Source organism: Botryllus schlosseri, chromosome 5 (assembly GCF_051294905.1).
Source record: "Botryllus schlosseri isolate E-star chromosome 5, Bs_hap1, whole genome shotgun sequence".
NCBI classification, from domain to species: domain Eukaryota; kingdom Metazoa; phylum Chordata; class Ascidiacea; order Stolidobranchia; family Styelidae; genus Botryllus; species Botryllus schlosseri.
Genome location: NC_137240.1, coordinates 26,462,892 through 26,490,229, shown reverse-complemented (window position 1 = coordinate 26,490,229; position 27,338 = coordinate 26,462,892). Strand labels below are relative to the sequence as shown.

The 27,338-nt window shown below is 39.7% G+C and overlaps 2 protein-coding genes and 2 long non-coding RNA genes across 5 annotated transcripts in view; 2 read left to right on the top strand and 2 right to left on the bottom strand.

Moving 5' to 3' along the window:
- The window catches only part of LOC145439887 (uncharacterized), a 131,922-nt gene that overhangs the window by 74,877 nt on the left and 29,707 nt on the right, over positions 1-27,338 (top strand). The window lies entirely within an intron of this gene.
- On the bottom strand, positions 774-12,124 carry LOC145439549 (protein N-terminal asparagine amidohydrolase-like). 2 transcript variants are annotated; one of them, XM_080317043.1, is made up of 9 exons: positions 11,966-12,124; positions 11,388-11,522; positions 9,843-9,942; positions 7,612-7,719; positions 5,669-5,785; positions 2,429-2,666; positions 1,155-1,253; positions 919-1,095; positions 774-859 (listed from the first exon to the last, which is right to left on the bottom strand). In XM_080317043.1, exons 1-8 carry the CDS (start codon positions 12,041-12,043, stop codon positions 930-932), a joined length of 1,041 nt encoding a protein of 346 aa, XP_080173169.1. In that variant the 5' UTR covers positions 12,044-12,124; the 3' UTR covers positions 774-859; positions 919-929. The 2 variants fall into 2 exon arrangements, with proteins under 2 accessions (XP_080173169.1, XP_080173170.1); XM_080317044.1 differs by lacking the exon at positions 774-859 and having other exon boundaries at positions 913-1,095.
- Positions 19,997-20,642, top strand: LOC145439548 (uncharacterized). The gene is made up of 2 exons (XR_013915263.1): positions 19,997-20,435; positions 20,497-20,642. It is a non-coding gene; the product is annotated as an uncharacterized LOC145439548 (long non-coding RNA).
- Positions 20,665-21,840, bottom strand: LOC145439547 (uncharacterized). The gene is made up of 2 exons (XR_013915262.1): positions 21,055-21,840; positions 20,665-20,853 (listed from the first exon to the last, which is right to left on the bottom strand). It is a non-coding gene; the product is annotated as an uncharacterized LOC145439547 (long non-coding RNA).

Below are 27,338 nucleotides of genomic sequence, written 5' to 3'. Positions count from 1 at the left end.
GATTCGCAATGTTTCCCTATGCTTGGCCATCAATAACTGCGGATGATCATGCCATCACTTAGCCCACAGCAGTGATTCCCAACCTTTCCCCTCTCATTCCCCACCTCTGATGTATTCCGAGTCTTCATTTCCCCACTACCTAAACTCCACCCTGAAAAAATGCTTCCTCCACTAAACTTCCTCCGCCAAACATGCTTTCTCCACTTTATTTGGTAAGGACTTGATAATGGTAAAGTTGAAACCCACAGACCCCAACCAGAAATTCCTGAATTCCACACCAGCGGGTAATTCTCTACCGGTTGGGAACCACTGGCCCACACCCACTCAAAATATGCTTGGATTTGTCTGATATTCTCAGACATTTTCGCAGGAATATGATACAGAGCATACAGACTCGAACTCAGTTGTAGGTATGGTAATGAAATTTAGTCAAGCTTTTCAGTTCATTCAATCGTTTTGTGTTAGCGCTATCACGAGATGGTCACGATACTGGAAATTCTACATTGATCATATATTTTTTGTCGAGTGCAGTATCCTCGAATGATAATGTTGCACTCGCGTCATAAACCACATGTCTGTTATTTTCAGATGCCTGTCGATCGACAAATGTAAACAATTATTCCATTAAATTTTTATTGTACATATAATATATTGTCGCAATAATTACTTGTTATTTATTGCGGAACTCAGAGATCGGCAACCTTGTTGTTATGCTAACCACAAGTTTCCGAATGATTTTTTTAGTGGGGCGGTTTTCAAAACGATAAACGATTATCACACGATAATGTTTTCTACTTTATAGGTTATGCAATTACAGAAAGCATTTTCGATTACATGACGCAACGGATTTTCTTCTGACCTGTGAAAGTGATAGAAAATCATCGAATCGTGTCAATCATCGTAAACAGCATGTCTCACCGTGAAAAATATTATTGCCATGTGAGAAGCTCATCCATAATTTGTGCCTGCAGCTTCAAGGGTCCAACAGAGAACACAGATTTCATAGGATCAGGATTGTCTTGTATAAATTGCAACGAGGCTCGTGTGTAAAGACAGAATCCACTCGCTTCGGCGTTTGGTGATGTCGAGATCTTCCTGATAAATACAAAAATTCCAGAAAATACTGTGCACAGACGATATAAATTCAAGGATACTTTTTGAGCTCTGCACACGAAAGTGACAACAGTTGTGGGATGTCCGTAGGCTTGCTAACGTACGAGTATGGACGTAAAATGAAGCAATTGTCCTGGACGCTGCAAACGGTCATAATTCGTTCAAGAAAAGGTTGTAATTCAACCAAAGCGATATATAGTAAAGGTTTGTCTATTTCCAATATAAAAACTTTGCAATTGTGTGTTTGATGACTGTTAAAGTATCAGCAAATTGATTACGAGTAGGTCCGTTGAACTCGGAGGTAGTCAGAAACGAATTAGTTACAGTTTTCCAACTGCTCATGTAGGTTTGTGTATTTGCGCTGCTTAGTCAAGAAAGAAAGAAAGAAAGAAAGAAAGGACGTAGTTCATTCTTGAATTTGATGTTTTTGCGGCATATACACCGACTCTTGATATACATACACACGACCTGTGCATATGCATACCACGAGTACATGATGTGCATATGCCGCTGGAGAACGAAGGTGCAGATAGAGCGATTTACGGCTTTCTATGTCTTGCACCCCCCCTCCATGCTATCCCAATAATACATATGGTCGCCAAGCAGGGAAGTCATGGATACCAGTGTTACTAATCACGACGTTGTTCTGACCCGGCCGTAGATCGAACCCACAACCTGCTGATCAAGAATTCGGAAGCTTCACCATTACGCTATCTTGTCGTTGATCAAGTGGTGATGATTTTAGACTATGCTTCAACTTCTATTCCCGCAGTTGCTTTTTACAGTTTTGATTTTGTCAAATAGCGTTTGTGCAATGTGCATTGTGCACCCTTGTATATAACTTTTTTGAAATGATTTCTCACAAGAATCTTGCAAAGTAGCCCCCGTATCACTTTAGCAATTCAACAGAAATCAGTTTCGAAAATAGCGCATATTTTTGTGGTGCCATTCAATCTCGTGGAGGATTCTAGCTATTTCAATTCTGGCAATTTTGAATTGTAGTGTTGGCGATTGCCGATCGCCCAACTCATGTCTACGACAATTCGCAATTACTTTTCACATCTACTTACTTTACTGGTTTGCAGACCTCACATATTCTTCTACTATTTCAAGTCGTATTCACATGTCTTTAAATTCGATACTTCTACCCTTCATTGAGCAATAATAGATGACATCACTTCCGCTTATGCTTGAGTATTCTAAAAACACGTCTAGGTGGTGTTGTTACTTAACATAGTTAGCCAAACCAATTCCACATAATCATAGCTTCGCATATTTACGTCATTTGACAATTATGGAATAGAGCTACAGAAACCTGTAAATGTTGGGATATAGTTCCACCTCGGAAATACATCTGGCACCTCTGCGGGCGATGACTGGCGTTCTTGCGTCGTCGTCGAATTGTGCCGGCATGATTTGGCCCGTTTTTGCATCGCACACCACGCCTCCAACGATCCAGCAATTGAACGGCTCCTCTTGATCAGGCTCCACTTTTTTATTGTTCCATTTTGACGAGCAAAACATCGTCAATTCAAATTGGACGGGAGGAAACCCTGTCAGATTAACGATATGTAAATTACGCCAGTGCTTGTCTGTAGGGTCTACATTAGACATAACAAGGTGTAGGTGTGCGTAAGACCGGGGACAAATGTAACTAGGGGCAAATATACCAATCGACCTCACGGCTAGTATAGGGTGGAGAAATCGCATTTATATTTTCAGTGCGCATGCGACAGTTATGTCTCTTAACATACCTGAAGTTACGTTGAGCTACGACGCGAAACCCCGGAATAATTTTGAAATGACGAAATTTTGGACACTTTAGTAAATATGTTCTGGTCTTGTACACTTTGAGCTCATGGAGTAGGCACGAATGATGTATATGCAGATGCCCAAACGTGATATGGCGTAGCTTGGAAACGTTCAAACGTCTCCTCCTTCAGTTTTATGCAATATTACAGTGCGTGCTACCGTTTCCGTTGTTCAATTCCTTTGTTTTTAGTTATAAATAACACTGTTGTAATATCCCCGCATGGGCAGTACAATTGCCCCTGGGTACGGGGTGATTGTAACATTTCAGCGGCTATTTTCGCGACCCGAAATTTTCATGATTGATTGTTGATTGAGTTTCATTTTAGTTTTTATTTCAACTATAGAGTTGTTGACTTCTTTATATAAATCTTTGGAAATGAAATTTACATGAGAAAAACACGTAATGTTAGAAAATACAAAAAGTGTTACAATCGTCCCCGGTCTCCCCTGCCATATTCTCCACGCCGGGGGTCCACGAAGCATTTTTAGGGGTTCATATAACTTATAAATTTGCAACATCAAAGATTACCTAATTTTGTGATTTTCAAAGTTAGGGTGAATCATGCCATGGTAGATTTCCACCCACTTGCGTGAGTAAATTCGTGAATTTCAAGAAATTTAAAAGCTAGTGGAAGTAGTAAATGAGGTCTGAGAAGTAATCAAGTATAGGTAGTAAGTATAGGTAGATCTGTCGCATAATTTTAGCAGTTAAACCAGTGGTTCCCAACGTGGGCCTATTTTTGATTCCCAATGGGCCATTTTGCGAAACAGGGGTAGTGAAAATAACAAAGTGGGTGATTATGGAGCGGAAACGTACAAACGGGTGAAAAAGCTAGAACGTTCATTCAGATATATTTAACTAACCGCCAACCGGATGCCGGCTCAAATTACATGTGAAAAACGGGTTATTCTGGAACTGCTGTGAAACTTGACTAAAAGAGGTCATATCGCCACAAATTATCCTCAAATGCCGGGATTTTCAGAAATCGCCGCAAAAGTTGACCTTTTTAGTTTTTTTTTAGTCAATTCAACAACGATAAGAGGTAGCTGTATAAATTTCCAGTTTATGTGTCCTTTTTCTGGGATCCAAGATATGGGGCGCTATAAATATATGTCGAGCTTGAGGGTAATGAGTGAAAAAAGGCTTCTTTTGGAGGCGCAACACATCTTCACGACAAACGCAACATGACTAACCACACTAGATATTGGTGAAGTTTATGAAAATATATCCAGGTTCCGTTATACTATGGCTATTTCGCACAAAGTCGTTATGATTTCTTGGAGAGCACAACTTCAATTTACGATTTAATAATAATATATTCATTCTGAAATAAACCCGAATATTTTTGGTTGACATTCATCAGGGGTCATTTATCAGCAAGTTAATTTTTTTCCTGTCATATTCATGACCACTATTCAAGAAGAAGTTGAAGACGAACTGTTGTATAGAAATGAACAGGCTGAGTGTGAGATGTTTATTGAAAAATATATTTGTCAATAATGAAGCATGCATCACGTTGAGGTCATACGCAAAGGCGTTGACGCAAGCGCCACGCGGTATTACCAGCGTGTACTCAAAGGTGGTGTGGACACTCGGAAAATCACGTGACTGTCACGCCCAGATACCTTTGATGACTTTGTTATTATCGATCCGTCTGCAGCAGTAATTAAAGGCAAAGTCGCTATTGGTCTTTGTAGATTTTGACTGTGTTCCATATCGAGTTGGGTGACAGGATTTGGTATGGTATATTTTGATGCTGTCATCTAGCACTGTACCAAGTTTCAAGGCTGCGACTCAAGGATTAGCGTAATAATTTATCTGTCAAAGTCGAGTATCTGGTAGATGAGCGCGCATCGATATATTGCCGACTTTGATAACGGAATTACTATGTTAACCATTGAGTGACAATCCCGAAACTTACTGCGAAATTGTATAACACAACCAAGATATACCATACCGAATTTCGTCATCCATCTCGGTATGGAACACTTTGAAAATTCACATATACCAATATCAAATTTCGCGAAAATTCCTTTATGCGGTAGGCTCAATGCCAAATCAGCGCACGCAGACCCTGGATACTAAACTTCGATAACGTACTTTCTACTGTAATTATCGAGTCACAGCCTTGAAACTTGGTACAGTGTTAGATTCCCTCATCAAGGTATATATTACGATTTTTTTTTATCCATCACCGTATAAAATACATTCAAATTGTGTACATACCAATACTGGCTTTTGCGAAAAATCTGCTATGCGGTATAGGCTGAATGCCAGATCAGCGCGCACCCTGACACTGTAATACTCGACTTTGATAACGAAATTGCTACCGTAATCATTGAGTTACAGCCTTGAAACTCGATACAGATCTATATTACGAAATTCTGTTATCCATCGCGGAATAAAATACATTCAAAACCTGCATATAGCAATTCCGGCTTTTGTGAAAAATCTGTCATGCGGTAGGCTTTTCTATAGCCTATGCAACTCGACTCGAGGTTGCATTTTCATGGGTAAAGATGGAAGGTACCAAAAATTGATCTAGAATCTTGCACCTGTCGATTAAATTTACGATGATAACAAAAATTCATATATGCTATCGTTCACATCGGGTTTCCAATATTTGGTTCAATGATAGCAGAATTCTCCTCGGCCGAAAGTTTGTGTAATTTTATCAGTTTATCGAGCTTTCGTCGAAAGAGCAATATTATATTTCCGAAAAGATCGCTATAGTGTTCTTACCGTCCGGGCTTTTAAAGGTCTCGAAATCCTTCAGCAGATGATCCGAAAGCATATGCGACAGATTCCGTTTGTCGCAAAACCCGCAAACGATGTTGAGTTCTAGTTTTATAATGGATTCTGTGCAAGCAAATATAAATTCAATTCGTTTCTCGTGTGCTGATATATATTATCGCAGCAAAATGCTTTAAGATGTAAATAAAAGTAGTATCATGGCCTACTCACGCTCAGTTCAATGCTATAAAATGTCAGAGTCATTTTATTGAATTTGGAGAGATTAATAGAAGATAGAAGTGTGTCGAAAGGAATTGTAATAGTATGTTTTGATAAAACTCCCACTTTGGACTAGGGCTGGAGTTTCCAACTTTCTTATATCAAGATTCCCTTCGGAGATTTTCGAAAATCAATAGTCCAGCTATTCATATTCAACATTTAAAAGAATTAAAAAACGTTATTTAAATTTAAAAAAATGGTTTCAACCGGCAGTTAAAATAATAACTGATATACAGTGAATACAATCGCATGTTATACAAAATCTGCTTTATTTTTCAATTAACATTAATGAAATCCCACATCCAAACCACATGTTGATGGGATGGGTAAGGCAACAGCAATGAGATAATATTCAATTAATTGCATCATTATGTAGAACAAATAAAGTCGACTAGAGATTAGGAAGTAGCTTTTTGGTATACAAGTATTTTATTGAATTGTGATTTATTTCCTTTGTTATAGCGGAGTAGACTTGAAGATGATAATTCTTTCAATTTTGTCCATGACACCAGGGTTAGAAACCCGCAGGGGTTCTTAACCAGGGGTCCATGGACCCCTTGGAGGCACGAAGCACCAAGGTTGGGGGTACGAGATGCAGAGTGGAATTAAACGTTATTTATGAAGGTAGGTTATTTTGCAAATCATTGGCCTAAATTACTTTGCAAATCAAGATAAAGTAGACTATTTGACCGCATTTCTTCAACTCGAATATATCCGTTTAAGAGCTTTGTTACGTTCATTTGGTTATGCCATTCCCTACTACAAAATGATAGTATAGGCTAATATATTATAAAACATAATATAAGTTATAGAAATGAATGTAGCCTTTTTTGAGGCCGTCGGGGCGCCTTAGCTCAGGGGTGTGAAACCTGCTGGTGCGGAACAATAACACTCCGCCATTTCGGCACCGTCGTAACTTCTGCCCCAGAACATACCAAGAACTATGATGTTGCGGTTCACCTGTGACCAAGTAAATTGCATTGCCAAATAGATCGGTGACAAGAGACCTTTGGAGCCTAAAACACAACACGTTGGATAAACATTCGATATAAATATCCTTAGTCGCTGAAATGTCCCGTGTCCTAGGAATCCTCAGAAGTTGTGTTGACAACCCTGCGACGCCCAGGATTAGCGTTCGGCGGTGGCTTGAAAAAGTGCTGTTTCGATCCCGTATAGGGGATCCAAGAAACATGTGAAAGCTGAAGGTCAAGATTGAGGAGAGATGAAAAGGTTACGAAGCAGCAATGAAGGATGAAATAAAGGACTATAGTGACGAAGGTGAATGTGGCATGTGTCCGTGGGCGATATGTCAGATCGTGGTAATGTAGAGAGCTGTTTAATATTCATGTAGCAGAAGGACGACAAGTTCGACACCATCCGATAGCCATCGAAATACTGTTCCACAGTTGCGATCCGGCATATTTTATGCAGCAATGTGTTTTCATGTAATTCGTCCTGATAGTATGGCCATTGAACGCTATGGACGCTCCAACATGTACAGGATATTTAATTCAAGCAGAACGTTATTTGTGGTTGATGGGAGATGAAGCGAAGTCAGGTTTAGAGTTGAAGATCTCCCTATCGAAGTTTGAAATAGCAGTTTGTTGATGTCAAGTAGAAAAAGCGGGTAAATGGTAAAACATTTTGTGGCATAACATATTTCTATTCGTTACCAGGTTCACCATCCCCCATTCTGATGCGCAGTTTGATTTCTTTCAGCATATCGTGCACCATATCGGTCATTCCTTGCTTTGTGACCGGGTCAGTCGCAGACGCTTTTGCTGCAATTACTGAATGTTAGAACTGAACCCATTAAAAAGCGGTAACGCAATAAATCACTTGGTCCCAGCAGAAATGATGATAATGATGCAGTGATACTCAACCTGCGGTACGAATTAACTTTACAGGTGGTAGGCTATACTAGAAATATTCAGCTGAAATTTTCGAATTACTGCCTTTGAACAGTATTTATTGTGTTATGGAGCGCTGTAAGTTCATAGTCTTTATGTGGTTAGTCCACTGAAGTGCATCGCCAGTAGCGTTTCTTCTATTTCACACACGTATTTGCAAGAGATCACTAACAAGTTTAAATCGCTAAAAGATTGGGTCATATGTTTTCCAATGATTGATTCCTGCATTAGGCCTACTCTCTTTGTTCTATTGTTGTTTGTCTATTGATGGTGTTTGCCGACTTCTATATGGTCATTTACACCAGGTCAATCTTCTTCATTTTACTCCGTAGCTGCCGACTTGTAGCCCGGCCCACTTCTAGACTTTTATAAGACACCGCTTACACGGATTGAGATTGGGAGGAGGAGCCTAGATAAACGTCCAACACTTATAGGTATAGGAATTCTAGAGTCGACCTCCGTCGGGCTCGAGCCCGCAACCCATTGGTGTTTGCAGCTGTGGGTTATACCACTACGCTATCTCTTTGTTCTAAATGTGTCCCAACATCGCCGACAACTAATCAGGTTAGCACACTCGATAATATATTGTGGTGCGGGCTCAATATAGTGGTCGCTCGCGGAACCACGCTGTTACATGTTATAAGCAGTGCCGGAACGTTTAAAGCCTGGATGGTAAACACAATTTTCGCTGTGTGTGGACATGGACAATGAGCCAGTGTTGGGATGATTCGAGTCAACTTTTTCATATGACTTGACTTGACTCAGTACTTCAGAAATGGGGGTTGACTCGTCACTCGGAGCAAAGTTTACGAGTCAATTTCAAGTCATCAAGTAAACGGTGTCGATTAAATCACCCTATCTTATGTATGTTCGGATTGTTCGTGATGTGCCGGTGTCACTTGTGAGAGCAACCAGTCATTCACTGCTTGCACTTTTCACTGATCCTTCCATTGGTACATCACAAATTAATTGACCACAAACGAAACGTAGTAGTAGTAGTAGTACATTCTTCTAATAGCAACGAATCTTTGTTTCATAGACGATCCAATGCTTACACTGCGCAGTGCTCACGTTTAACAATCCTCTTGTGTAATTTAGATCGAACGAACATAGTTCATGCATTTTTGTTCTCGCGGATGTGTAGATGGGTAGTTTATTGTACAATATCAATTGTTGCAACTTCTGGAGGCTTCGTATTGGATCCTCTATTTTGGCCGAAAAACTGACTGTAGCATGTAGCTATACAGTTACTCACGTATTTTATTAGCAGGTTTACGTGTGCGTGTGCCATACAACCCCTTTTTGCATGTATATTTAACTTTATGGATGTATGTATTGTATATGGAGATTATGGTGCTTAGCGACTATGACCTTTTGCACCAAACCTAAATGTTGTTAGTCTATTCACTCGATTGATCTACTAGATTGAAGCTGTCTCTCGGTTAGAAAGACATATTCAATAACTGGTAAAATGGTGTAGGGGTTGCCAAGTAATGCTACAATATCGACGGGTACATGCTTCCGTTCTGCTATGTCCAATAAATAATTTCGCCACAAGTTATAGCGAGTGCATTGAAGCAAAAAGTGCTCCACCGTTTCAGATATGCCACATGTCCTACAAAGACCATCGTCGTGATAACCTAAGCGATGTAAAGGACCAATTAATATGTCTTCCGCTCAGCAAAATGTAATGACTTTGCATCATCACTCATACTTCGAAAATTCATTTTGACTTGAATCGTGACTTGACTCTTGACTTGACTTGACTTTACTCAACTTGACTCGAGTCACCTCCAAAAAACGAGTGACTTGACTTTACTCGAGTCACCTTCGAAAATCGATTGACTTGACTTGACTCGGGTCAAAATCTGCAATGACGCGAGATGACTCATGACTCGAAGGTAGTGACTTGATCCCAACACTGCAATGAGCGTATACTTTCCTGACTAGACAATAAATAACCTCTATATGCCGTAAACAGTGTACAGTGATACCTGGTCCATCGAAATGCGCGACGGCGGCGACCTTCGTATCCTTATGGTACAGCGTCACAATGTGACAAGTGGTTGCCATATCTGATCCTAATTTCGAGATCTGTTAAAATCCGAGAATTTGGAGGTATAATGAAACAAAGTGATATAGATAGGACTCGTCCTATATAGCTTACAATAGTATTACACTAATTTCTCGCCGGGATTTGTCATCAATATATAGATAGAGGAAACATAAAAATATAGTAGGAAAAGCAGCGGGGTCTGTTCATCAATGCAGGTAATAATTGTGTGATAATTATTTACCGTCCTAATACGTAAACCTACGTGTCGCTTTCCCTCCCTTGAGCTTCGGCTGTGAGCCCTGAGCAGTGAGTATGACAAGTTAGCATAGCATAGAGATGTAACCTATTGTTCACCTCAAAGCACAGCACGTGCGATGTTCTGCTGCCTGCGGACACTATATATTCGCAGATTAGCTCATTCAGTTCAGTTGGTCAAAAGATTCCATAATATCAATAGTATAATCATACACTATTCACTTAAAAATAATTCAAACAAATGTAACACGCCGAATAGCGAGGCCAGTTCCTAGAATCAACGCATTTCTGAAGCACCTGCCCGTTTCAGAAAAAGTAGCATTTTGACACATTTTGAATAGGTACATTATATAACTGATTTTGCAAATATGTCTAGATAGAACAGATGTATAGTATGCCTTTCAAGCATTCTATGCTGTGTACTCGCACACAAATGGACTCGATATTTTAATTATAGATGTTATTTTGCATAGATAGGACTTGGTCGTGTGTTCTAAAAAAACAATAAAAGATATATTTTAAAAGAGAGCCATGTTTGCATGAATTTTTATCCTAAGCAATTATATGTGGGTATCTACTTTAAATGGACTTTCTGGGTGCTGTTAAATAAAAAACAGTATTCCTGCGTTGTAGAATATTCAATGGAATTGTGATCCATGTGTACCAATAACCAATAAGTTTTGTAGTGCCAATTTTATGTTTTAGAGTTAGAGTTAGAGTTGTACTTTCAGTTACTGGAACAAATATTACTTCCTGTACCACAAAAAGAACAGATATGACGGACTAGCCTACATGATGAACCAAAATAAACATTAGATCGATTAAGACAGCGAACCCGTTGTTTTATTTCGTTTTCCCTCTTAGCTACCCGCAATGCTGTCATTGTCCTTGGATGAACGCCTTGGGATCACCCTGATAAATCCGATTTTATCGGGTCAAAACGCCCCATCGAGAATAAGCTGTGAGTACGGGAATAGTCGTGATGCAGTCCTTCATGAAATGTTATTTGCAATTCTATTCAACCGATCTTTCATAATACCCCATTAATTTCATCCGACTTGCAAGCATAATAGTGTTAAATGTTGATAGAAAACTTGGGTCAGAATCAGAAGACACTGCGCGTTCTGAACGTGTGCGACACGAGAAGTGATTAAAAATCGGAATGAAGCAATATATAGGGATACCTTGGTATAAACGCGAAATATTTGAGCAGAAAGAATATATTTACCACAGCTGAGGAGTCATGACACAATACTGCATATTCATGTTGGTCGACGTACAGCGTAATATCTTTATTAGAAACATGCTTGACTGGTTTCTTCCTGAATTCACGTGCAGCTTTTCCCAACGTCGAATCAAATTCCTGATATATATATTGCATCGTTTAGCAAAGTTTAGCTGATTGACAACAGTGGAATATTCTCGAGAATTTGCCATGATTCTGAGGCGATCACTGCATTTTCAATTGAAAATTATATTTTAGGAGCGGGTTTATTCCCTCGTAGGTAGTGCTATGTGAACCTGTAAACAGTATCGTGGAATCGCGAGAGCTATGCCATTAACATGTGTAAACTAGTGTAACGAACTAAAATAAGTAGGCCTATATCCACGACGATGGTCGCATTAGCTAAAGATATACGTTCTCACGTGCGCCGAGAACAACCGCGTCCGTGCGAAGAGCACGATTAGTCTAACATTGAAACACAACATAAATTTTTTCCATACCATCAACATAGCACATCCTATCTTCATAATCAGGACTACTCACTGAATACAGAAATACTATACCAACCCCAACATACCAACCTTATAGAATGCGTCCATGAAGACCACATTATTATCTTTTAGATCGGGCAAAGGTTTTCCATCGACTAGAACTACCATTTCGACTGTTTGTTGTACTTTTCAGTTATGATACACAGGAATTTATATATCTGTTACCTGAAAAGAGCGTATGATATAGTTTTAATATGTGACATTTTTCACCCAAACACCCTGAATTCCAACTGTGCTACATACATAGATGATCAAAGTAGTCAGTATCTCTACTCAAGTGGAATATCAGTTTATTTTATTACTTTTCTTATCTGATCAATACACCACAAGATTGCGATACAATAAAAAGATAAGAAATTTTCGAAACGAATTAGATTAGTCTCTGAAATTAGACACCGAGCTGGGCCTCGTCCATATATAGAGGAGGAATGCACAGTGCGCACTGGATGAAAAGTAAATGACAAATAAGGTGGCAAGTGACGGAAGGCGAGATCGATATGTCATGTTGTGGTCTAATAATATCGAGGGATTACCAGTATTTACCATTCATTAGAAATTGCTTGTATTTCGACTTGAATGTGTTTTACGTAACGAAATGAAATGTATCATTCCAACATTTATTATCCATCAGAAAGTATCTACTTTACTTCACTGTGTAAATGACGTACGTGATTTCATGTGTAGTTGCGTATCGTGTAAACTGGGATATCAATCCTGTTTATTTGTTAAACGAAAATGGCAGTTATAGTTCTATATAATACCAAATGCGCAACTATAGTTTCATCACACGGTGTCAAACCCGCAGCACGATGACCAGCACTGCATCATCTCTATTTCCTTTAGGGAATCTACAACTCTCATTTAATAATCCTTTTTCGGATACCTGCCCGGATGGCATCAAAAGATCACAGTCTTGAGTCCGATTATGTCTATTCACATGATCACGAGAAATAAGTGTATAGTACCAGCGTCGACATATGATTATATTATTTATTATTAACTATCGTCGATATACTATTTGGGTTCATGCATGCCAGTAACAAACTATAATCCAAGATTTACCCATCTTACAAGTATCTTTAGTATCGATATTAATTCTACTTAAAATAATTAAAATACTACGCTGGTCTGCAACTCAATCAGTCAGCCTGCAGGTTCGAAATTCAAAGCCAGCAAAACAAATCTTATTCACATTTCTGAATGATGTCAAATCTTCTATAGTACTTGCGTTAATATTTGCCAACTGGACTGAAAAATATGCAAGAAAGTTTGGTAACTAACTCGATGAAGTTGCAATACTGTGTTGCCTTCGCAGAATGCCGATTGTGTCTCTCTGGGTGTGGCTCAGGTTGCTTTATTTGTCCCCTTTTAATCCAAGAGCGAGAGCTCCTTCTTTTTTCTTCGAACCTTGTGTTGCAATCGAAACCTTCAGATTCCTTTCGAAAACGTTCAGGCTATATGATTCGCTAACTTGATCGCCGTGCTACTAGTCGGCAGCTACGGAATAAAAATAAAGAATGTCGGCCTGATGTAAATGACCATTGCAGTAGAAAAACACCAGAAATACCACAAACCAACCAACTTGGGCAGATCACAATGTCGAACTCTACTACAAACTAGAGCTAAGTGCGATGCGTTTCTATGATTTCTCGGATGCATTGATACAAATATTTTTGGTGGGAAAAATGAGGTAGCGCTTATCACCGCGAATGATCTGATGCACCACATGCAAGGTTTGTCGTGAGCAAAAGTCAAATCAGTACAAATACATATCAAAAGGTTACATTAGTCATATAGCGATATGTGACATGTCCACGAATTCTTTGACGGCCGAATGAAGTAGCGAGTCAACTAAAAGGCTATAAGTTGTGAACGAGAGGTTTAGTCCCTCACAATAGTGTTTTGCTATTTGTCTGATGCCCGTATTTACAATATGAGAAAAGAAAATGGTCCACAGTCCACAGTGTCAGGTGCGAAATAGAAATTCCATAAAGTAGAATAAATTCACCCAATTTTAATAGATGCGCTTTTAGCCGGCAATGGCCGGAACGAAGACGAAACAAAATATTTTCATTGCGGCGCGATTTTCGCATTGACGATATTTGGTCGAATACGGAAGTTTGGAAATTTCGATAGTGGCATCCTTTCTCATTGTTATTATATTTTCTGTCCCATTGCGATCGGATGATCATTCGAATCACGCTCTTCGCTTCCGAGAACTGGGTGGTGGGTGACCAAAGAGGTGGAGATTGATATGCTGTTGTCCGTGCTAACTTCCTTGCCTGCCCGTTCGATCCATTAAAGATAAGGATACATTGCATTAAATATACGACTAGGCATGTACAGCGGCTTGTCAATAATCTGCAATACAAAGATAATATCACATTGAACTCGACCGGTAAATTCAGTTCCGTAGCTTTGATACGCCATTCGCGAATCTGTAAATCAACACATACCGTAGTATTCAAGAATTATATTAATTTTCGTTCCATATACTTACGCCGGCCTATACCTTTCTATTATATAATTTTATTTGGTAATTCTATTAATTAGGGATCAAACTCGTTTCAACAATTGCATGGAGTATATTCTTGAGATCGGACGTCTCTACTATCAGACCGTAATATTATAGGCAACCACACTCTTAGCGAAAAGAGTGTGTATTCTCACCCATACCATGTGATATTCGGGTGTGAATATACCACCACTGGTACACGGATCCAGTACATATCCGAGACTTACACCACGGTATAACTAAAAAACAACATTTTAATCCAAATGAAGACTGCGCGTATCGACGTATAAGGGTATGCACGTAGGCACGTATGATTTATAACCACGATATAATTCGGAGTTAGGTTTCGTTGACGTGCAACCACCTTTGGGTATGAATACACACGTTTTTTGCTAAGAGTGTACATGGGATTGGAATTGGATTTTGTATGTTGCAAATGAGATCTGGATCGGTTTGAATCGACGAAATATAGCCTTTGTAGTCTGTATCAAGTTAATTGAACATTTTCCCGAAAAATGCAACGGTTAGTCATGTAGCGCAAGTTCTTGCAACTTTTTTGCAGCTTCGACAGCAATACAATGATGTTTTAAGCTGTTTGGATGGAATTTATAATGCAACTTTTTGACACTTTTCTCTATTTTTCATAGCAATTTTTACTGCAACTTTTATCAAATATTGTATCAAAATGTAAAGGAGTGATTTAAAAACATGCTATAAACTATATCTAGTATGGTTCTATTCTCTTTGATTTGCACAACAAAGAGCTATATGATGCGTTAGCTGCATCTCACTGTGTTATCTACAGAGGTGGTCAGTAACGAAGTACTTCTACTTTTTCGAAGTACTCAAGTAGTTTTCCCCTACTTTTGGTACTTACTCAAGTAGATCTGATTTTCGCAACTTCTACTTCTACTTCGTAATATTTTGTGATCTACTTACTTACTTTTCGCTATTTTCAGTTTGTCAAGTAGAAGTAGTTTAATCCCCCAGAACGAAAGATAGCCTGAGAAATATCGGGGCTGTTTTCACGGAGTATCAACATTTAATTTTCATAAAAGTTGAGTAAAGCCAAGAATTTTCGTCGCGCTTCGAGCGCAGTGGATACGGAGTGATCAGTATGATTTCATGAAAGTATCGATGAATACAATTTAGGTAGCGGGTTGGCGTGGTTCCATTCACACCACATTGTCGCGATTCGCCCATATGAAATAATTCATATCAGTATATATGGCTCATCATAACGTTTGAAATTGATGTTTCGCAATCTAGCATTTACTTGTCATATCGTAATCTAGCATGTCCATGACGTGTTCTAATCTGGAAAGTGGACACTGACTAGCATACCACCTTTGAAACTTTCTGGACTAAAGGTATGAAATACCTGTTCCACTTCTAGAAGTAGTATTTGTATTTCACTTTTAATTCCTAGTATCATGTACTTTGAGTTATAATTAATATCAGTTCTTTTGTCTGTATAACATACATGTTGAAGTATAAAAGCATAAGTGTAGTAATGCCTTTAATTTCCGGAACTAAAGCTACACAATATGGCATTTATACGGTCCATCATATTTTTTATTAACGTTTACTAATCGCGCAAAGTGTTTACACCGCATCCTGTACAGCTCTTCCGTATTGTTCTTCGACTAAACTACGGGCCTTATAATATAGGGCAGGGGTGGGCAAACTTTTGAGCTCGCGGGCCTCATTCAACATCTAAATCCATTCGCGGGCCGCACTATATAAAATTGGGATTATAAACTAAAACGCAATATCGGCATTTGATTATATAGTGAGGACATGGAGATAATGTGTATGCTTATTTAAAGCAAACCAAACATTGCTTTGATGATACCGCACACGCGTCAAAAACATAGTGGCGATTTTTCATAGGCTGGTTGGTCGACCACTATAACCAATTTGTCAAAATTATAGCGATTAAAGTCGTTTGTCCCGATTCTTAGAACAGGATTGAAATTGAAATCTATGAGCAGCGATCTATTCATAGATTTACTAATTCCACTTGGGGTTCAGTTCCAGGACACACAATGCTGACAGCACCATAACCATGTTAGCGTCAAACACTCTTCTAGTATATGTGTAGATAAAATATAAATACCCCAATTCTACGCATAGAACGAATCTACCTAAGACACGCGCGAATCGATTTTTATAAGCACATCAGCAAAATAGTTAAAACTGGAGTGGCGTCAATCTCGTTTAGGATTTCTGTGATTTTTAGCGGTTGAAACCTTTCAAGATGCGTGGTCTTTGAGATGGTCGCGCCAGAAATTAAACATACAAAATAACATAGGAAATATTTACCTTAGAACTGTGGTTCTCAAACTTTTCAAGACACACCCCGCTTGTGATGGTGAAAGATTTCGCCCCACCCCTTATCGTCATATCACAAAACGCGACCAGGATGCTAGCAACATCATGTCACAAAACGCGACCAGGATGCTAGCAAACGTAACGGATAGTTTGTTGGCATGGAAGATTACGACTGTGGATGAGAGATTTTTAGATATGAAATTCAGATTCAATACAGAGCAATAATTAAGAACTGGGTGTAAATCGCGCGGAGCGCCCCCATTTTGAGAACTACTCCCTTAGTATTACTAAGAAAAAGGTTAATCAAGTCCCCGCATTAATTCGATATTTAGTACGCAGTTTATCAATATTTTTAATAAGTTGTTTTAGACTCTCGCGGGCCGCACAGAACGGTGTTGCGGGCCGCATGCGGCCCGCTGGCCGTAGTTTGCCCACCCCTGATATAGGGGATGGCGCTGTACCATGATATTTTCTAAAACGTGATGTTCGAAGAGGATTAGTATCGCATTTCCATATCAATACTATCATGATGTGGATGAATGCTTATGCTATCGAAAATTGGATACCTGTTGGTATGCATCAATATGAATCAAGCACGTCACCTTTCGCATAGCTCCATTTGCACCTTTTCACAATCCATGTGAACGAATTAGGATCGTTTTCACAACTACTTACTTACTTGAGTACTTCTAAAGTCAGTCAATTCTACTTCTACTTCAAGTAGTTTTAGGTTGCTTATGGCAGAAGTACTTCTACTCGTACTTGAGTAGATTTTTTCGTCGCTACTTCTACTTCTACTTGAGTAGCTTTCTTGACTACTTTGACCACCTCTGGTTATCTATGATAAAATGGCTTGCTAGCAAGAAGTTCAACCACCCCGCCAAGCACGTCCGTGTCCGAACAATATGTAAATAGATCGATTTAGTGACTCTGTCGTTTAAATTTGACGTAGTTTTCCATTTGACGAACGCCCAGGCGAGAACGCCGAAAATTACATTTTCACTGGGTCACCTTATTCATGCTATTGATTTTGTTAAAGCCGCCAAGAATGAGTTTTTCTGCAACGCCTTGGGTCAAGTTTGCGGACCTAGGGGTTTGAAGTGAGTTATTTGACTTGTTTTATTTTTGACGGTCTCGCCAGAATGTCTGTGAAATGACAAAGGAACAAATTTGACAGCTCTGCAGGAACTAGGTTATACAACAGATCCTTTCGAGTATCTCATATCCTACGAATTCAACAAAAAATATAATTGAAACTTTTTACTGCAACTTTTGTCAAAATTAAGTGCAAATTTCTCTCAATTTTAGTGCAACAAAAACTTGCCCTAGCCATAAGTCTTAGTCATTTCTCTTTTCGTGTTGGGCCTGAAAGATGCATCTCTCATTTTCGAAGGTATCCCACCTCAAATTGACTAGTTTAAGTAAACGACACCTCGATCAAATCTACCTTTCGAAACTACTCACTGAGTACTGCGGTGTTCTATGCAACCAATGGGTGTCTACCTTTGCTTGATTTCCGCTCGTAATTTTTTAATTTAATTATTTGTCTTTTTGTTAGGTAATCATTCTGGTGTAAAGCATTCCGAGAGTAGAACATGTTTTTTTCTGATTTACTTATGTTTTAATGTTTACAGTATGTGTAGGATACGTAACACTTTTAGAGAATAAACACCTAAAAAACGACATGCTTGTTGGTAGGTTGTTCTAGAGGTGTCACATGTTTTTTTTTGTTTTTTCCATATTCTACTTCTAGATCCCATCTCTGTACGTCACCAATACATACAATAATTATTAAAACAATATGTTATGAGCTTGAAGTATAATAATCTTTCAAGTCAAATAATTGTTCTTGGTGGTATGAGCTCACACGCAATACGTCTTGCACACTCAGTTTAGCGCATAAAAGACCGAATCGTGAGAGGTATTACCGACATCATAATCGCATTATATGTAAAAATGTAAATCCTAATAATTATCAGCGAAAGTAACCGTGACTCCACGTCTCCTTGGCTTCATGCACGCACGATTTCATGTAATCATCATGACAACGTACAATCCGAGTACATTTGAGGGTGTGTGATGGGATTTCAGAGCTAAACAAGCATCATAACTCTATTATGAATGTTTGTAGTTGGTTTAAATCTCAACTTTTAGGCTTTGTTCCAATTATGCAAAGAAAAAATGCACCACATTCCTCAATGCCTGCTGGAGGTATCCGCCTGTCGGGAATGCAGCAACAGAAACATGAATAATTCTTTATACGTCGTCGAACCATTTGATACGCTTAAATCATTCTGCTGCTGGTAATAAGGTATTTCCTAATAAGACTTCATGAAATTATATAGAAATTGTCATTTCAGTATCGATAGTCTGAAATTGACCGCGTCCGAACCAAAATAGGGTCGGGTAAGTACTGGCTAGCGGTATCCTCAATTATGAAGTTGCTGGCGGTATATATTCCAGTTACATCCTTGTAAAATACACGCATAAGAATGGGTTTAATGTGGTCCCAGACTCTAGACTTTTCGTTACCGTGATAATTTTACTGGTGACTGTCCGGTAGCAGGGTTGTAATGACTCGAGTCATGACTTGACTCGAGTCCGACTCGAGTCACGATTTTCTGATGACTCGACTTGACTCGAGTAATTTATTCAAAATACGGAAATGACTCGACTCGACTCGAGTCAATCTGTGTATTGACTCGACTTGGACTCGAGTCATTGCACATGACTCGAACCAAGTCACTGACTCGAGACTCAGACGGTCAAGACCGACATTTCATTGTTATTCCGAAGCCAACACACTATTGGGATTTCGTCTGTTGGTACTGGTACTTGAAAATGCGACCATAAACTGTTAAAAGTGAGGAAAATTGGTATATTATAAATGCGAACCATTCGATATCACCAAACAGAGTTATAAAAGGTGGGTTTACCAAGACTTCAACTGGAAACTGAGCAGTCAACACAATGACTTGGACTCGGACTCGAGTCATGATTCCATGACTCGGACTCGGCACTCTGCTCGCTGACTTGGACTCGATGGACTTGACTCGATGGTGAATTGAAATGACTCGACTTGACTCGAGTCAAAACTATAAAAGTGAGATTGACTTGCGACTCGGAGCCTTGTGACTTGGTTATAGCCCTGTCTGGTAGTGAAAAAAAAACATTCGAAAAATTTGTCTTCGAGAAAGCGTAAATCAAATTTTGGTGTTCTCTTAAAGGTCAACTATATCGACCGAAACAACTTTGGCTCATTCAGTAGAGTTTTACATGCTGATTCCAAAAATATACACCATACCTTCTAAAATTACGTATTTTCTGAGATATCGAGCAGCGAAAGTCGCAAAATGCTACCACAGACGAAAACGGTAGTAAAATCAATGAAGCATGTCGATGACGTAGTACCATGAGGATTTCTGATGCTGCGGCTGTGGTGTATGTATTGAAGTGGGATAATGTCAACCTCTGAAGCTGTGGACTCAACTGATAGCTACGCGGTGTCTAGTAAATCTGATTCCGACACTATTGAGGAATTCCCGTATATAGGTAAGCCATTGAATGGTATATACAATCAGGCATTACTGGACGACGAAAGTACCGTACCGTTTGGTCAAATGATTGGACTTGCGCGTCTAAGATTGTGCGGTATGCTGACGATCTAAGCTTAAAGACCGATGCATATAACTAATACATATTGACTTTTCAGAGACGCTAGACCTGACTAGATTCACTCAAAGGAATTCAGCTACGCCGCATGCACTGGATCCGAAGTATTCCGACGTCGCTGATCAGTTCTCACAGACTGCTACTTCCACTTTATCTTTGTATGTAATAAAATGATTTTACTCAAAAGCTTTTACTGGATTCTAATACATACAGAAAAGTCGAAAGCTTTTATTGGGTTCTAATAAATACAGAATCGCAAAAATTATAATATCATATAGAAGGAAATTATCTCAATAAATCTCTGTGAATGAGTGTTATTCCCAGGATTCTTCGGCGAATTTTCTTTTTTTGATGTTATGCTCCAGCATGATGCCCTCGGCCAGGATTGTCAATGTTTCTGAAATAATAATTTACAGCAGAAATTCAATCATATACACTCACTAACACTCCATTTACTTTATTTTTATTGTAAAACTGGTTCAATATCTATGTGAAAGCCAGCAGCAGGACAAGAGTTTTTTTTATGTAAGCCTAGATCAGGGGTGGTTGTTTGTTGGGAAAAGTTGGGAAAAGAGAGGTTGAAATAATAATTACCTACCTTGACACGGCATCATCGTGATGTATGGCTTGATCTCGTTGCAATCTTGCACGTGCAGCAGCAAGGGGACGGGGTTCTGGCCACACCTCGTGGTCAACTGGTCAATGATTGAATGACAGATGTGCCTCCAGAAGTCGTTCTTACCGTTGTACAGCATCCTTTGCGGTAGAGAAAGTGTGATGGCAAAGTGTTCCTACTCCGACTACAGCAGCTTATTGAGAAACACTGTACATCGGTGAGCACAGCAGCCTTCCTTATATTGGACTGCAAAAGGGTCATTCCGGACTTGCTTTTCTTCTGCTCTCTGCATCTGTTTTCATTGAAGTGCGGGGCAGCTAGCCGTCCTCGTCCTTACCGAGGTGGCGTTTCCATGGGATCAATACATGACATGGAAACAGAACTGCTTGCCTTGCACGTTGGCTTCTGTACTTCCTCTACACAAGCTATCGCAAATTATAAGAACCTAAAGTACCATAAAATGAAGATTGAATAGTCCAGTCGGGCATGACGAATCAAAACAACGCAGCATCAGGTAATTTAGGCGAAGACAACAACCAGCGATTGACTTAGACATCCCATTCAGTGTTCCATGGATCGGAAAAATCCTCATGGTAGTACGTCATCGACACGGTTGCTGATTTTACAGCCGTTTCTCAGAGGTCGGCAGTTTGCACTGCGATATCTCAGAAAATACGTAATTTTGGAAGTTAGGATGTATATTATTGGAATCAGCATAAAAAACTCTACAAAATGAGCCAAAGTTGTTTTGGTCGATATAGTTGACCTTTAAGATGTAGTCGAGGAATATGTTAGAGTCAGACAGGAAACCACACATTTCGCCCGTACTTTGATGCTGGTTTCGGAGAAAATATCTTGTGTCGATGTTCTCCACTATTCTGACATAAAACGAAAGCTGACGAAGCCTAATAAGGAAGCGGAACCACATAACCAGTTGAGCGCCGGATAATTTCCCTACCGAACATGATAACTTATTTGCACTCATTGACCAAACCCGGCTCTTGTTCGAGTCGCGACTCCTGTGGTCGCTTCGCAACTTTCCACTTGGAGCCAATGCTATCCGTCTCCTGGATATATGCGATTGATATTATGTGTTGTCATTACCTATGTCTTACTGTCCCAAGCACACCACGTATCTGCTGAAAATTGACCAGAATTGTGCAGATCACGTTGGTGTTGGCGCTATTGTTGGCAACTATTTCAGGCAGGGTTGTAAACAAGTCACGTGGCTCCGAGTCACAAGTCAATCTCACTTTTATAGTTTTGACTCGATTCAAGTCGAGTCATTTTCACTTCACCACCGAGTCAAGTCCGAGTCCAAGTCATCGAGCAGAGGGTCGAGTCCGAGTCATGGTATTATGACTCGAGTCCGAGTCCAAGTCATTGCGTTGACTGCTCAGTTTCCAGTTAAATTCTTGTTAAATCCACTTTTTATAACTCTGTTTGGTGATATCGAATACTTCTCATTTATAATATGCTAATTTTCCTCGCTTTTAGCAGTTTCTGACCGCATTTTCAACTGCCAGTACCAATAGGCGAAATCCCTAGAGTGTGGTCACTTTACTTCATTTCGAAATTACAATGAAATGTCGGTCTTGGCCGTCCGAGTCTCGAGTCATGCGCAATGACTCGAGTACAAGTCGATTCAATACACGGATTAACTCCAGTCGAGTCGAGTGATTTCCTTATTTTGAGAAAATGACTCGAGTCAAGTCAAGTCATCAGAAAATGGTGACTCGAGTAAGACTCGAGTCGGACTCGAGCCGGGTCATGACTCGAGTCATTACAACCCTGATTTCCGGAATCTTTCGAGAGACTGCCCTGAATTGCTGACAGGCACGAATCGTATAGGAAACAATTATATTTTATAATATTATAAATTAATATTCCTTGTATTTGCATTTGATTAGTAAGTACCGCCAATTATTATTTCCTAGTGTGTCGTGCTTGTATTTATACCCGTGTGTTCTGTTGTCTTACGACAGGGGTTCTTAACCTTGCCTCCAGCCCCCCCCCCCCAAGGGGCGCTGGTGATTTAGAAGGGGCGGAAACGCTCAGGGGCCGATTTGGGGGGCGCTGGGCTCAGGGGGCGATATGGGGGGCCCTGAAGAAAAGTGGCTTCGCAGCAGATGATGTGATAGTAGGACATATCCTTAATGAGTAGTCAGAGTAAATTATCATTCCACAAAACATGCAAAATCCAGAATTGTTTGGTCGCGCTACGCGACAATTTTTGCTACATTAGTATGGTGGGTTATTATAATTAATGTAAAACGAATTGCGCGTACTTTTAGATCGCCAATTTCCCGTTAAAACACTGCCGTCACGCTTGCTAGAGTTATTTTCAACAAAATGTTTCAAATTAGGTATTATATCCCGAAGCACACAGCGTGTGAAAATCGAAGGAGGAGGCAATGTAGCCTATATCACTTTTGAGAGTGAGAGCCCCTTGTACGTAAAGTAAGTTTTGAAGCTTTGTGCACGAAATGAATAACTAAATATACTTGTATTTGAGAGCTGCAAAATTAAATCGTCAGAATATTTCTTCATCGTATCAAAAATGATGATACTATTTAGTGTTGTGGTTCACAACCTCACATGAACGTTATATTATATGAGTTGCTTTGAATGGGATACATCCACGTTAAAATTATAACTGGGTTCAGTAACACATTGAATGTGAGCAGAAATATGCATCCCATTCTCAGTTGACTTACTTATACCATTAATCCAATACCGTTAATCTCCCCGTATTGCCAATTGCAGAAGTGAATTCGGGATGGTTCGAACCACGGGGTATGAGACTGTACCCGATTGTTGTTATAACAACCTTGATTTGACCCTGAATACCACACACAATTAGTATGTTTATTATAATCAAATGGTCCTCGAGCGCGATTAAAGCGCGAAATATTTCCAATACCAAAGTCCCGAAAAGACCGACTAAACTTTGGCCTCTTACCAGGACCGAAACTGCTGCAACCCAAACCCCCAATCGGTGAGCCCGAAGCGGGTCCTAAATTATGTCGGTGAATGATCATAAATTACGCATCATGTTTTGACGACTCCCCCACGAAAGATTACGCATAATTATGAAAAATAGAATTAGGCATTTCGGCGTCGGTAATTGTCACGCCACGATGCACGAAGAACTCAGAAGTTCCAATCAATATGGGACTCCAAGAAGTGTGTTAAAAAGATCGTCAGCGAGAAAACCTTAGCCGACGAGGATTGCCCTTAATGTTGACCGCATACTCCCATGTTTATAAGTCTAACTGTCCGTAGGTGCTTAAATCGGTCGTGCCGAATTTTCATTTCGTCGCAATCTGTCCCCCCTCCACCCCACACACACAGGACAAATAACATAAATCAGATAAAATTATTTGTCACTGAAGAAATACAAATTTTGAATCGTGTACTTACTTTAGTTTAATGCGTTTACGCGTTTCAATATCTTTTGACTGTATAGCGGTGTTTGCGCTTGCGCATTTCATTTGTTAATCCTGATTTTAGTAATCATTTGTAATCAAGCCTTTTCAGAACCGCTATATAAAGCGTCTGCGAACCACCGTTCATTGGTTATTCACGTTAACGCAAAATTAATTGTAAATCTTACTTAACTTACTTTGGTTCCATGCTTACGTTAATCTTAATTCTGTTACGTTCGTCGGCCGTATGTTGCTGTTGCTGTTGCTGTGCTTAGTGTCAGCTATCATCATCAAGTTGGGCGTGCTATTGTGTTATTAAAGTCATGGATCACGTGTATGAATTACAACGATTAGCATCCGTAGATAACCCCATAGACAGGCTTCTGCGCCTATAATCGGCAGCGCAAGATTCAGACTGCCGCGCAGAAACAAGCGGAAAAAAGGAAACTAACAACAGGTAACGAGTTAATTGTAAGGAGTTAACCTTGCTGACCACCGAAATCACGCGACGGGGTTCTTGGGGCGTAGCCCCCAGAAGTTTGGTTCATCGCGCTATGGGTGCGCAATATATTAGTTTCTTTAGGGGGCTGATCAAGTGCTGTTACGGCCCTCCCTCTTACCCATTGTCTTTATTACAGTCCTTACTATATGAGTTGGGGGGCGCTGGAGCACGATAATTTTTGAAAGGGGGCGCTGGAGGAAAAAGGTTAAGAACCGCTGTCTTACGGTCTTTCGTTTACCTGCACTCTGGATCGTGTCGCCTGTATTAAAGTTATTCTGCTGATAATATACTGATTTCATATTGCAACCTCGTCGTATGAGTTATTGTTCAAACAAGATCAAGAACATAACACCTTGTGATTATTCTGAATTTACAATAGGTATGCTTTATATGACTCAAAACTGAATGAGTTAATGCAACGTTATTTGAACATTTTATACCTATATATGATTGGGGTTTATGTACATGATATCCGTGAAAGTCTTCAACTAGGATAATTCTAATAATCCTAAAATTTAACGATGGTCCCATTGGGTATCTCTAAAACCCAATCAAATTTGAAAAAAACAAGGCCATATTCGGAATCAGTGCCCCGGAGAAAACCAAAGAACACTCTTAATTTGCCGTCCTAAAATATGTGTTGACCAGTGTAATTAATCTGTAACTGCTAGACTGGGAATATTGATCTATTTTGTATGTTGCAGGTATCCAGATACAGCACGGGTCACCGACCTTTTTGCAACCAAGAGCTAATTCTTGGTATTGATTGAAGTTACGGACTACCATTTACTCCTGCCGTTTACCCGTAACATACTGAATTTTCGCTTCGATATTCATAGCACTGGGCAGGAATGACATTGCGGTAAGACTTCTACGAGAGTATTTTAAATCAAAACATCTTATTTCAACTGGATAGCCACTCAGATTTTTGTAAGAAATCATGAATTAGGCCTACTTCGCACCATGTTAGTATAAATTATACACCAACAGTCAACTCAAATTTTAAAATAAATCTTGTCACAATTGACACTGACCTGAACTCGATAAGTAACAGCAAACACTATGGCTTGCACTTGACTCGAGTCAAAACTATAAAAGTAAGATTGACTCGGAACCTTGTGACTCGGTTGAAATCCTGGAACTGTATTCCAAATCTACCAACAAGTCGTTATAACATCTTGATAGAAGATTCCGCAACAATGCAACGGTCATCATGACTCATGAGTGACATCTTTTGTATGACAGCAAAAGTACTCAGAATAATTACTACTACTCCGGAAATGAGTGCTTGTTATACAGACAGAGGGACGCCAAGAAGAAGAGAATTCATAAAACAATCGATTACAATACACAATTCATACTACATCGTCGGTTGGTGAATGCGATGGGGCGTGGCAGCGTTGCGATGCGATTCCCGGATTGTTAGGATGACAACAGGTGCGACATACTGAGTTATGAGTCAGCTTGCATTGTTTCACTGTGCCGGCATTGTACGCAACGAATTCAAATTTCACATTCCTGGGCGAATTTGCGTAGGTACGGGTGCACTGACATTATAAATACATGTATTTTCGAAATCAGTGCTACAATAGCATTCTATATTGATACCCGTTAATAAAACTTCTGAGCTCCGGTCGTCACCTAGCAATGACAAGCAGTCTGTGACTCACGGACTAGTGAGCCTTCCCTGTGCTAAAGAACAGGCTAGCGTTTTCATAGAGCAGCCGGCCTACAGTGGATGTGGTAGTTATTGTTGCTGTTGTTTAGTATTGATGATGTTTCGACATCCATAGTCATGGGATTAATTTTATAAATTCCGATTACATTGGTACGTGGAAAGTTATTTTAGAATTTAGGTGCTATTTATCCGACTTCACTCGTACAGGCACAAATATTTCCCTTCGTCTAGTTCACATCGACTCACTGCATATTTGAAACACGACGAGTCATCGAGGTTAAGCCCATATATAACTTGGAAAAAGAATACAGTGCTCATACGGACCAATATATCTGTCGCGCACCCGCACACAATGGTATCGTGAGGTGGCAGCCGATATCAAAACCAAATTTTAAATCAGATCACACTTTTTCGACAGGTATAATATATAAAACTTTCAACGGACACAACTTCCGAAGCAACTGACGCTTGAAATGGCAGTTAACGTATACGGAGAGTCTCTGCCTCGCCCAAACCCACTAAACCTCGCTTATATGGAGGAATTCTATCAGGTTAGGGCAGTGCTTCCCAACCTTTTTCAGTTCGCAACGCACTTTTCATCTAAATTTCATTGCGCGATCCACCAGACGCCTTTTCGCGACGGAATTAAACCACTCTC